The 13253-nt window shown below is 32.3% G+C and overlaps 1 protein-coding gene across 1 annotated transcript; it reads right to left on the bottom strand.

Annotated features, from left to right (window-relative positions):
* LOC110265975 (quinone oxidoreductase-like) lies at nucleotides 5932-6494 on the bottom strand. Its single transcript, XM_021109585.1, has 2 exons — nucleotides 6329-6494; nucleotides 5932-6227 (listed from the first exon to the last, which is right to left on the bottom strand). Exons 1-2 carry the CDS (start codon nucleotides 6471-6473, stop codon nucleotides 5932-5934), a joined length of 441 nt encoding a protein of 146 aa, XP_020965244.1. The 5' UTR covers nucleotides 6474-6494.

Here is a 13253-nt window from a genome sequence, read left to right as displayed (position 1 = left end):
CTCTTTTCCCTCATTTGAATTTCTCTCTCTCTCTCTCTCTCTCTCTCTCTCTCTCTCTCTCTCTCTCTCTCTCTCTCTTCCCCCTCATTTGAATTTCTCTCTCTCTCTCTCTCTCTCTCTCTCTCTCTCTCTCTCTCTAACCCTCTCGCCTCCCACTCTCTCTCTCTACTCCTCTCATATCTCCGACAACCCCCTCCGACACCAGCCGGTAGCCTCCTCTTCGCCGGCGCTGTTCGTTAGCTAGCTCTATTCATTACCATTGCTGCTGCCGAATTCTGCCGTCGATGCTGCTGTCGCCACTTTTGCCGCTGTTGTTGTTGCCACTTCTGTCGCAGCTGTTGTTGCTTGCTCTGCCGCATGTGCTGCCCTCTTCTTCTCGACGCTGGTGCTCAAGTAATGCTTCTGAACTTCCCTTTTTCTAAAATAGGAATAAGGACTGATTTGTTATTATAATTTTGGTTCTGATTTGTTATTATAATTTTGATTATTTTGTTTTTGATTTGTTTTGATTTGTTATTATAATTTTGGTGTTGATTTGTTATTATAATTTTGTGTTTGTTATTTGATTCTGATATGTTATTATAAGTTATTATAATTTTGGTATTGATTTGTTACTGATTTGTTATTATAATTTTGTGTTCTTTATTTTGGTTTTGATTTCTTATTTTAATTGTGTTCGTTATTTGATTCTGATTTGTTATTATAATTTTGTGTTTGTTATTTGATTCTAATTTGTTATTGTAAGTAATTATAATTTTGTTTCTAATATGTTATTATAACTTTAGTTCTAATTTGTTATTATAATTGTGTTCGTTATTTGGTTCTGATTTGTTCTGATTCTAATTAAAACATGTTTTGAGGTGTTGTTGATTAAGTTATTAGTTTGATTATGAATAAATTAAAACACCTAAGTAGTTAGGTTCTCAACTAATTAGTTAACTGATTAAGTTATTTTGGATATGTTGTGGCTGTTTGTAAGTTTTAATTCATGATTGAGGTTGGCTGAATTTGTGTGAACCATAAAGGTGGATATATGTCCAACTTTAGGAGAGGTTATGCCAAAATTGTTTCCAAATAATATGAATATACAGATGATTTGTGTTGTATTTACTGATTTATGTGATTTAAAGTGTCTATTAATTTTATCTTTGCTATTACATTATTTTTGTGACCAGTGTTAACTGATACTCTCTTTGCATATATGATGAGAGGTAGAAGTGTCACAGATCGACCATGTGATCGTGGTTGAGAGAGGGATTCTACCAGAACACCCGGAACTTTTCAGTCGTCCTCCTCTACGCCGACTATCCCTGTGACATCACAGGAAATGGGTGCATAGGACTAGCCATTCATCATGGTCCCTAACCCCAACTACATGACTCCTACTGTTGCGTCACCCCCGCAACTAGGAAGTCATCCATCTATTTCATCAAATTGGACTCCTCTACCACCTCCATCCGCTCAGCATCGCACTACCTCAACGACACCGCCTCCAGCGACAGACATCGCGTCATCAGAATTCTCTCATGAATCCCAGCCAGATGCCCCTCCAACACCTCCCATTGTACGAATGACGATTTGGCCTAATAAGACTTTAGCTTGACTTCTATTTTAAGTCTTTTATATGCAAACTATTTTAGTTAATTTTAATTACATTCAATTTTACTAGTTTTAATGGACTTAGGTTGTTAAGATAGGTTCAATTTAGTTTAGTAGGTTTGAGCTGCTTATTATGTTTAATAATTTCTTATTGTTGATAGATGTTGTTTAAGTTAATTATTGATAAAAGTAGATGAAACTCTGTCGGAATTATTTACAAAAACTATAAATATAATTAAAATTTATAGATTACTTCGAAGTACTTTTTAGTAAACTACTAAACCTAAGGTGTTTCAATTGATAGGTTTGTGCCAAATAACAATGCATGTACACAGGATTGTACCAATGTCATCAAGTTGATATATGACCACCTATGGTCGAGCTACAAGAAGATTCCAACTGAGACCAGAGAGTGATGTTTTAGAAGTGGGCGATAAGAACTCAACATATTCAAACCTTAGTGTTAGTTTATATCTTCTAGTTTGTTTAATAATGTATTTAATTTTGATTAACTCGTGCTAAATGTTCTTTCTACAGGAGAAATTTATATGGGACAAGACTCATAATCTCATGATCAGGAAGATCTTCGACCATCGAATGGCTAGGCAGCTTTAGCAGATGTTGGAGGACGTACATGAGCACCATAACCACCTCACCATTTGGCTCCACCCAAACATTGAGAAGTTACTGTACGTGCATTGGGAGACTGATGAGGGTTCAAGTGTTGCTGTCTCACCAAGAAAGCTAATAAGGCATCGGTCAGGTCGTCAAAGTATACCGGTGGGTCAGTGACTTCCATGAAGACTAAGCCCAGACTGGTAAGTAACTTGTTTCATTTTGTTATTAAGTTTGTTTAGTATTAATATAATGTCATTATTACTTGACTTAACATGTAATTTCAAAATGTTTAGTCCAAGTCATTGGATCGTGAGGCGACGATAGTAGAGACCTTCAAGTAAACCCACACGTTGAAGGACAACAAGGAGAGATTTACTGATCAGCGGGCTGCGGATGATTATGTGAGTAAACATCATGTTATATACTATTTTTAAATTAACTGCAACCCTAATAATAAAATGTATTACACAGGATTCCTACACGCGGAGATTGCAGGCCACAACCCAACAATCTCAGCGTACTAGAGACGACAGCAGCAACTCCGCCGCACCAGCCGCCAATCCTGATAAGGTTTAGCGGGAGGCTGCATTCGAGTCGTCTTTCAAATGAATTGCAATGAGGTGCACGTGTTATCGGTCATGAGATGTTTTTGGGATTTTAGATGATAACAAATAAGAAATTAAATTGGAAGAGAGCAAAACTAACAAATGCTAAAAAGGCTTCCTGGCTAGGATTGAGAATCAAGAAGTTTTATCCTTGTCATTAATCTAAACATAACAATTATCAAGAGTAATCCTATTACGTTATCTCCAATATCGGGAGAAGGTCAAGTAGGCATAATTGATTTTAATTCACAAATCATAACCACTTTACTAATTGAGCTTAGTAAGAGGTTAACGTTAGTGAATACAAGATCAACTAACAACTCTAGATTACCAATCCAAACTGGATATTAATGACTCAAGATCTTCTAATTCCTAAATCACAAGCCAAGAATGCAAAAATCTACTCTAAAATTAATTCAAACATTTTATCAAACACTTAGAGTGCATAAACATAAAGTATCATAAATTGCAAGAAATGGTAAAATTATAGCTACTAAATGCAAGAAATTAATAACAACAACTTAATTAAGCATAAAAAAAATATAAATAATCAAATTGCATTCAAAGAAAATGAGAATTCAACAAGAGTTCATAACTAAAATAATAAAAACAAGAAAGTGTTAATGAACTAAGGTAGTAGAACAAGAAAATGTAATTAAAACTAAGCTAAAACAAGATTAAAAACTAAAATAAACTAGAATTGAAGTAGAAAACCTAAGAATTAGTTAGAGCTTCTCTCTCTTGAATTCTCTAAAACATCATAATAAAAATAAAACTAAGACTACCTACTCCTAACTACATTACATTTTTCCTTTAAATACTTTTGGACTTTGGACCTTTTTGTGGCCCAAAAACAATGACGCATGTGTTTCATTAAACAAAACATGTGGGCCCGTTTTGCACACACGGACTATCACCCGAATTGCTTTCTGAGTTCGCTTCTTCGCTCCATTCTTTTCGATCCTTTGAAACTATTGATACACCTTAACCCTGAAACACTTAAACAAATTTAATCACGGCATCGAATGGTATAAACATTAATAATTAGGAGCACAAAAAAACATATTTTTTACACACAACTTCATCGGAAGCAAGATTCGAAGAACTCATTTAATTGTCCAATATTGTGCAAGAAAGTTGATAAACTACATGCTTTTTAGCACAATGTATAACGATAAAATAGAGTTTATCGGGTTTTTTATACATTTTTTTATTCTATCATATTCTCTGTTATTTGACTTTTCATTTTATTCGTGAACTTGATAATTGCTAAGTTGATAGATTGCACCCAAAGCCCATTTAGGAGGGTCAAGTAGTCGATCAACAATGCCAAAAGGGACATTAGAAAAGTTTGAAGGGATGCATAAAAGATTCTCTTTATGAAAAAGAATCTTTTGCATGAGCCTTAAGAAAACAATCGAGACATCTATAAAAATGTGTCCCTTTTCTCTTTTAACATACCTCTAAGGCATAATTGAAAATCCATCTTACCCTTTTAAAGTGTCATTTAACTCGGTAGTATTTTTCGAACTTTAGAATTTTGGCCACATGTTAACTTTTGATTTTCTTCGATGCAACTGCAGTTTGTACAGTAGGAAGGATCAAATTAGAGATAGCTTGATCGATTGAGGAGTAATGGGTAGTAAAATATGTCGACCACCACTTTTGAAATGCAAGTGTTAACAAAAAATGGAAAACGATATCAAAACTTCGATATTTTGCTCATTTTTTGGTGATTCAAGTCCAAAACTTTGTTAAATGCTACTATCTCTGATACCTCATGCTGAATCATCTAAACCTCAAGATTAAGAGAAATTAAAGAAGGCAATGCTTGTGCCAGTCCAAATTGGCAAGATACATACTCTGGAGAGTAAGCTACCAATTTTTCCTAAAGAGCTATGGTGGATTCATGTGTAAGCCAGACTAGGAGAAGTTGAGGAATGAGTGTTCCAGACCACAGGTCATCAACTATCAACTGGTTTTTAGGATTAGACCACAGGAGTAACATTTCATATTCCCAGAAAATGTGCAGGCCATTACAAGCTTCTGTAACTGCCTTTTCCAATTTTAGAGTTTGAAAGGATGGCACATGAAAAGCACGTAGTTCATATGAAACTTTTCATTTCATTTCAAAATGATAAGTTTCAAGGGACAATTTGTTGATACATACTAAAGTTCAATTATAAAAGTAGTTTTGACAGCGAGGTAAATATTGGTACAACGTCATGCGCGACACAAAGACGTTCTAACTTAAATATTGACTACAATAGTCGAAATAAAGGAAATGAAAGTGTAAAAGTGAAATAAATAGTTGAATTGATTAGAATGGGAAGCAATTTAACATGTGGGGAAATAAAATTACTTTTAATGGATAAATACTAGCTTGAATGTGAAGAGTGTTACTTAACTCTGAAGGGGTAGTAAGAACGTGGGTAAAGTTAACCTTGGAGAGCAATTAAAGCAAGAACGTGAGTGAAGTTGATAACTGTTAAGAAAAGCTCGGCAGAATAATGATTTCTTCTCAATAAATAGGAGAATCAAGAAATTGCCACTACTACATAATTGACTTTTACTAACATTTAAAAAATATTACCAAATTATATTAAAATGTTACCTATGTATATTAGTAACATTTTAACAAATGTTAAATATACCCTATGTTACTAAAGAGTTTTACTAACATTTTTTTAAAGATTTAATAACATTTGGTAAAAATGTTACAAAAGATATTCTATGGTAATATTTTGAGAAATGTTACAATAGACATTTCCTGGTAACACTTAGAGAAATGTTATAATAGATATTTTTTGTAACACTTAAAAAATATTACAATAGATATTTTATGTAACATTTAGAAAAATGTTACCATAGATATTTTTTTGTAACACTTAGAAAAATGTTACCGTAGATATTTTTGTAACACTTAAAAAATGTTACAAAAGATCTTTAGTAATATTTTTTTAGTTATATTATACTATTTTTTATTTTATTTACACACAATATAAATATACTAAAATTAATTACTACAACATAAAATATTTTATTAAATTCACAAATTCACAAAATAAAATTTTTATAGACTCTTATTAACCAATAATCATTGTACAAGCTAAAGAGGAAGCATGATAACAAAAACAGATAACAGAGTGTGTGAAAGATGTGTTAAGCTATTTTCTATTTTCAACATCTTCCAACATGCAAGCAAAGCATCCACAAGGAAACGGTATAATCCGAAATTCGCAACACCTTGTACAGTAAGACGCTTAGCAACTAAAGTGCGCAAATCTGTTTGTGTTGAAGTGCCTTCTTGAAAGCCAAGGATGAAAAGCCTTCCATCAAAATTTAAGCTATCGAGATTTCTTTGATAGTAGGATGCTCCCATACAATCAAGAATAATATCGACACCTGCCACCAAAACTTCATTACATCAACGCACACACTACATAGATTATTTAACACTCAGAAATGCTGGGAAATACATCATACTTCCTATTGATAATTAATACCTTGACCACCAGTTTCTTCCTTTACCCTTGCAACAAAGTCCTCCGTTTTGTAATTGATGCATACATCAACTCTGATATCCTTGCAAAAAGCTAGTTTCTCCTCACTACCTGCTAAGCAAAATCTAGAATAAGATTTGGAGAACATTGCTAGGAATTCCAATCAATAAGATGGGTAATAGAGCTTGAAAAGACATCAATACAACTGGAAAATATAAAAGACAACTTATTTTGGCATCTAAATGTATGCAACTTAACTATGGTTCAGTCACATGAAAGCACTACTTAATCAACCTGCAGTGACAAATAGTCAAATACTCTTGCTCTTCGGTATTTAGCTATCTGAATTGCAAATGTGCCAATTCCACTGGAACCTCCATGAATCTGAGAATCAATACAAGAGACATTTAAAAACTGACACAATACTCATACTTTCATATCATGGATTATCCGCCATGAAATTATCAGTTGTCTCTTACCAAGAAAGTTTCTCCTTTCAACAATCGACTCATCATAAAAACAGTTGACCACACAGTGCATGACACTTCAGGAAAACTAGCAGCATCTTTTAGAGAAATGAAGTTGGTATTTGACCAAAGAAGCCATTGTGACTTAGATTAAGATTCTGAATAGTGCTGGAAAGTGTAAGTGAAGGAGTAATGCTACCATTAAAATTGTTATGAGAAAGAGACAATACCATTAGATGCTGCAACTTCTCAAGGCCTCTTCCAATTTTTCTAGATAATCCCAACCCAGCAAGATTGATCTCAGTAACTCTTCCTGTTGCTGGATTGCATTGAACCCAGTTCCATGAACAAGCACTTGAATCATCTTTCCATGAAGCGATAGATGAAGAAGGGTCATGGAGGTCTGATTTGAACACAATCAGGCCAAGAAAATCATCATTCAGCTGAATATTATTCATGTCATTGCTATCTCCATAGAAAAAACTCAAAACTAGTTAGTTAACTAGTTAAGTTTACAAACACAAACAGAAACAGAAACAGAACAGGCATGACATTATCATATCATAATAGTCGTAACATGTCACATCATATCCAAGTCTTGCTTCTCTCGCTCTAGTTACTAACTACTAACACTTTGCTTTCTAGTGCAAAATATTGCTAGGATAACTAAATGAATTTCGGAAATGAAGCGAGAAAAGAAAAAGGAGCACCTTAGCAGCTGGAGATGCAATTAGAGGAAGATTTTTGGTTTGATGTACTCATAATCAATTGTAAATGATGGATCAAAATCAATTAAATATTATTTCAAATTATATCATTAGTTTTTAATTAAAAAAATTTCATAATTGATTAATGTAGGTCCAAAGGTACATACCTGGAGTCTCATTAAGAGGTCAGAACTTTGTTTAATGGAGAATCGATTGTTGGTGAATTTTTGGCGCAATCTTTCAACCTCAGCACGTTCTTCTTCAGTTCCTGCATTTGGATCAAACTCCCAATGTTCACGTCCAATGAAATTGTTCCCAGAAATCAAATATTCTCCATCTTCAGCTATCTTTAGCTTCCACATGCTTAAATTTAATGATATATGTCACTGGTGAAATTAAACACACTCAAACATTAGCTCATCAAAACTACAAAAAAAAAATTGATATTATTATTATTGAAGTTTTCATGTAATATCTAGAAATGAAATTAAAGAATGAAACTAAACATATATGTACCAGGAGAAAAAAAGAGCCTTCAATTAAAATTAGACATCGATCAAGTGGTACTAGGATCTTCTTATTTATAACAATAATAATCCAAATAACGAAAAAATATAATGCCAAATTGATATAAAATAATAATATATGTATACAAGTACTAATAATTCTCAAACGGTACTAACAAGTAACAATTGTACCCAACTTTAGTTTTCTGCTATATATAGCTCTGTTATTGTATATACATTATCGTGGAATGGATTCAAGTTGATATAAACTAATAAGTTGAATATAGTCACAAAAAAAAACTAATAAGTTGAATATAATGTTCATGTTCTCATGAATTTATATATGATTCACAGATTCAATAATGTATACATCACATTCACGGTCTCGGTGCGCTGAATATTGCATATTAAAAGCTCAGCTTTGCTATGATCAATGAGAAGGAAATGTCAAAGAATACATCGAAGGAAATCTTCTACTCTTAGGTGCCTTACCTCTGGCGGAGTTTTCAACTCAGTGATCTCATTCCCCAAAGCAGAAATCGCCAAAACCATATCAACACATAGAAAGATGACATTCTGAATTCCAGATGTTACCATGTCACCAACTTTGAATACTTCATAAGTTCTCTCTAGATACTTGACAACCATCATAATCATCAGAATCCTTCTCCAAGGGAGAGATTGAGCAACCTAATTTTTTGTAGGTCTCTGACAAGGGGTCATCAATGGTAGAGCCACTCATATCTCCTATGAGGTGAGAAGCCATGGTTATGTCCCTGACACCCTCTAGGGCAGCAGCAACCTAAGAAGACAAGAGTGATTAACACAAGTGAATGTGTTGAAGCAAATTACCATTAGGCTTACATGTTTTGCAATCTCTTAATAAATTCTGATGTACCTTTTTTGTCAGTCTCGTTTAAAGTACTTGACAGAAATAATCAGGGGAAAAAAATATTGCCAAATTGCATACATCTTTTCAAGTGAAGCTGTGTAACCATCCCTATGGAAAGGTTTGGCGAGTCATAACCCATCTCCATAAGCGCATACCTGATTTCAATATTCGGTTATGTCTAAACAGAAGCAACAGCATCTCATAAAAGGCAGTGTTCATACCTGTATATCTCCTGGCTGCATAAAACCTTGACGAAATTGGCAACCATAGGCTCAAGTTTACAGTGTGTCGCTGCTATCCCCAATTGTTGCAGTCCCAATGCGCCGTGCCGTACTTCTACTCCATCATCCTAAGCCACGTTCCAAGGAGATTGTTGCATTCTTTTATCTCAAGTGGTATCAATGGCATACCTAATGCTTATAAGTAGCAGTAGAAACATATCATGTCAATGGGGTAGATATGTGTTACAAACAAAAGATACTCATTCACTTCTATCAAAGTGATCATCACAACCAAGCCCTGTTCTTCTATGTTCTGATCTCCCCTAGATAGATAACTCTATTTAGATGATGGAAATAACCATTGTTTGAGTCTCAAGTAAATTGATTTGAGTAGAAAATTAAGAGATGAATAAATATAGAAAAGTGAGCACGCTTTAAATGCACAATTTTGGTGAGCAAAGTAAACTTAAAAAGATTATTATTAATAGAAGATTATGCAAATATTGATTGTCAACGCCAACCATATCCTCACCTTCCAAATGAAAAATATGCATTATATTGATCAGAATCTCTGACTATAAAATCATGATAGTAATATTGTACTATACTTCGATCTTAAATCTTGAGGTAAAGCAGACTCCCTTAAATTGTACTATGTCCAGGTTCCTCTAAGATATATAGTAATAATATTTTTTGAGATATTTTTTCAAACACCTTAAATGCACTCCCAAAAACTCAAAGAACTTTCACAAAAAAATTTATACTAAAACAAAAATCAGTGAAAGATAAGAGAAGTTACTTGTGTAATTAAAGTTTCTCTTCTTCGATATGCAATAAGAAGCTTCAACATGCAATTCAGATCGAAATGAGTAATTAATCATTTCTCATTTGAGTGAGAAGTTTCAATCAGTTGAGTGAGAAATAGAATTAATTAGTTACTATCGATCTGCACAAGTTACTATTCTCATTTTTAATGCAATTACTACTTCAGGAAAAGATAAGAGAAGTAATTTCAATCATTTCTGTTCTATTTGTCATGAAAAAATAGATTTAGATCTACGTACCTCTTGAGTTTCTAATTTAGATCCTAGAGCAGAGATTTCAGATTGAATTCAAGATATCCTAGCCTATCATCACAATGGCGGTGACGATGACGGCGACTTCAATGATAGTAGCGAATGAGAGAATGAAGAGGCGGATTCAGAGAATAGCACGCAATTTTTGGTTCCATTTGCGAACCATGGGATCGATGAGGGGAGCAACAGATTGAAGAGGTAGAGCGAGAAATTGAGGAGGATGGAGAGGTGGTTTCGGTTTCCCCATTTCAGAGCACTAAGAGCGAGGGATTTTGAGATTTAGGCGAAAATAGGTAATACTTTTTGTAAAGTTTTAAAAAAATTAAGAGTATTTCTTAACATTTGAGTATAAATGTTACTTAATATTTAATTTTATGATAATTACTACTAACATTTTAATAAATATTACAAGATAAATGTTACTAAAAGTCTAAAATGTAGTAGTGTGCAAAGGGACTTCAATTCAACAATACAAATCACACTAAAGTTCTACAAAATTTTCAGTCACACTAACACAACGAAAAATCATGGAGTGCAAGTGCATATGATGTTAGGAGTCAATTCATGTTTGTTTACTTCTTGTTTATTACCTTTCTAGTTCATTTCTTTGGTTTGTTATTAGTTTTGTTCATTATTGGTTGATTTCATCTTTGGTTTCGTTAAACATTTATTCGTACAATTTGATTATCATTGATACAAGAATTCTATTATTCCACTATTTATGAAGTTGATTTTGACATTATAGTCATGATCGGTAAAGAATTTGAACTCTATGATTATAATGACTGAAATGAATAAAGCTTTGGCCAAGGGGTTGAATGAATAAAGAAATGATTTTCTTAAGTCATTCACAGTTCATTATAATAATGGTAACGAGATGGAGTTTGACAATTAAACCATACTCTAAAGGTTAACCAAGAGTTGAAAAGATAAAAGAAATTATACTTTTTTTTCGGGTTCTTAGTAAAGTTATATTACTTCATATACTATCGGATCGTTAAGGAGTGTTGCTAGATACCAACCTTAATTAGTATATTTAGTGTGATTAGTTTACTACTTACTTGGTATTGAACCTACAATATCACACACTAATGATTGTTTTAATCTTTGCTAAAAAGTTATTTAATTATTATTTTAATTTGATCAAATAAATAACATGATATTTGAGAATATTAAATGAGAATCAAGAATAATTAGTTATTCTGTTTCTAAATTTGAATTTTAAGTTTGGATGAGATCTTAACTGATTCTATTTCAAATTGAATTATAATATAATGTGATTCATAAGATTTCAATTTGAAACAAGATAAGATTTATGTTTGAAATAAGATAAGATTTAAATTTGAAATGAGATTCAAATTTAAAATTAGTAACAATCTCATACTAGCTATATATATGTATGACAAGAGTAAAGAAAAAACATACAAGAGTTTATTCCTTTACAATTATATACATAAACATGTGCAAGTCTAATTCTTAGAAAAGAATTTGGCGGTGTGCAAGGAGTTGCAAAGAGATTTTATTAACTTAAATAAGAATTTTATTGGTCAAGGAGTTGACAACAAAAATTGGTTTTAGTGTGGATATGCATAGTGCCTTCGTACCATTGGGGGAGAAATTTATTTTTTACTACTATACTTAGGTATTTGTACTAATCTATATTATTCAAATAAAATTTAAGTACAAAATAGATCTTTAGAATTACTTTATTGCTTCTGCTATGTGTTATAAACACATTATAATCCTTTATTTTGTTGGTTGAGTGAGTTTGGATTTTGGACTTGTAATTTTTTTAAAGATTTTTTATGTCATTTACAAAATATTCTTGTGTTTTTGTTATCATTGAATTGATTGTGCGGTATTGAACTAATATATACGAGATTTAGCCATTCATGAATCATTTGCAACAAATTTATATGTCTTTTGAATCTAAAATATATCTAAATGTATTTTTGTTGGTTGAGTGAGTCAATTTTGGACTTGTGACCCTTTGAAGATTTCTTGATATATCCATTCATGTATCATTTGCAACAATTTTATGTATCTTTTTAATCTAAAACACATATGAATGTATTTTGTTGGTTGAGTGAGTTAGTTTTGGACTTGTGACCCTTTGAAGATTTCTTATGTCATTTACGAAATTTTCAGTGTCATTCACCCAAAATTTTTGTGTTATTCATAAAAATTTTCTGTGTCATTTACAACTAAATGATGTACTTTTGTTATTGTTAAACTAATTGTGTGATGTTTAACGAAGAAGATGGTGGTGGTGGTGGTGATAATGAAAGAAGAAGTGGAAAAAAAAAAGAACAAAAAAATCAAATGAGAAAAAAGGAGAAATAGGAAGTGATAGTGGTGGTGACGATGATGATGATAACGAAAGAGAAAGATGAGGAAAAAAGAAAAAGAAGACAAGACAAAGTGCACATAAGAAAAAAAAGTGCGCGCATAGTTATTTAGTTGGACTTAATTAAAAAATTATTTAATTGTCTAGCCTTTCTAATTTCATAATAAATAATAATATTATTATATAATAATTTCTTTCTTATAAAAAAAGTGGGAGGATTTATTTATTTAACATTTTTAGTTTTTAATCTTGGTAAAAAAAAAGTTTATTGTTGTAGTTGCGTGTAAGGAAAAATATGAGAGAATTATCACAATAATTGCAGCCATCACGTTATTAGTAGCTGAAAGAAAGAACTTTATATGTGCTGATGAATTATCTTTAGTGTAACTTATCATCTATGAAACCGAACTTCTCTCTTTCTTCTGCCGAAGTCAATGAAAGAAATTCATCCAAATGTAATACCATATGGAATATTTCGTCTAAAGTAAATTTCTAATTTGTTCAAGTTAATTTGCCGGCTTGAAGCTGATTGATAGGAATTAAGTAGCTCTTTTACAGCTGCAATATTTTGTTCAATGGATTTAATAAAAATAATGCTATCATCAGCAAAAAATAAGTGAGAAATCTCTAGTGCTGTTCTTGCAATTCTAATTCCTCAAAATGCCTTTGTTTCTTGTGCTCGCATCATTAATCCCAAAAAAAATTCAGCACA

This window comes from Arachis ipaensis, chromosome B01 (genome assembly GCF_000816755.2).
Source record: "Arachis ipaensis cultivar K30076 chromosome B01, Araip1.1, whole genome shotgun sequence".
Classification (NCBI taxonomy): Eukaryota; Viridiplantae; Streptophyta; class Magnoliopsida; order Fabales; family Fabaceae; genus Arachis; species Arachis ipaensis.
Note: the sequence above shows the minus strand (reverse complement) of the source record. Positions and strands in the feature narration are given on the sequence as shown.

Bases quoted from the DNA above. Each gene is read 5' to 3' on its own strand.
- LOC110265975 (XM_021109585.1), bottom strand. From the start codon at position 6,473: ATGTTCTCCAAATCTTATTCTAGATTTTGCTTAGCAGGTAGTGAGGAG. The intron at 6,228-6,328 runs GTATTAATTATC...TTTTGGTGGCAG, and splicing joins GGAAGAAACTGGTGGTCAAG to GTGTCGATATTATTCTTGAT.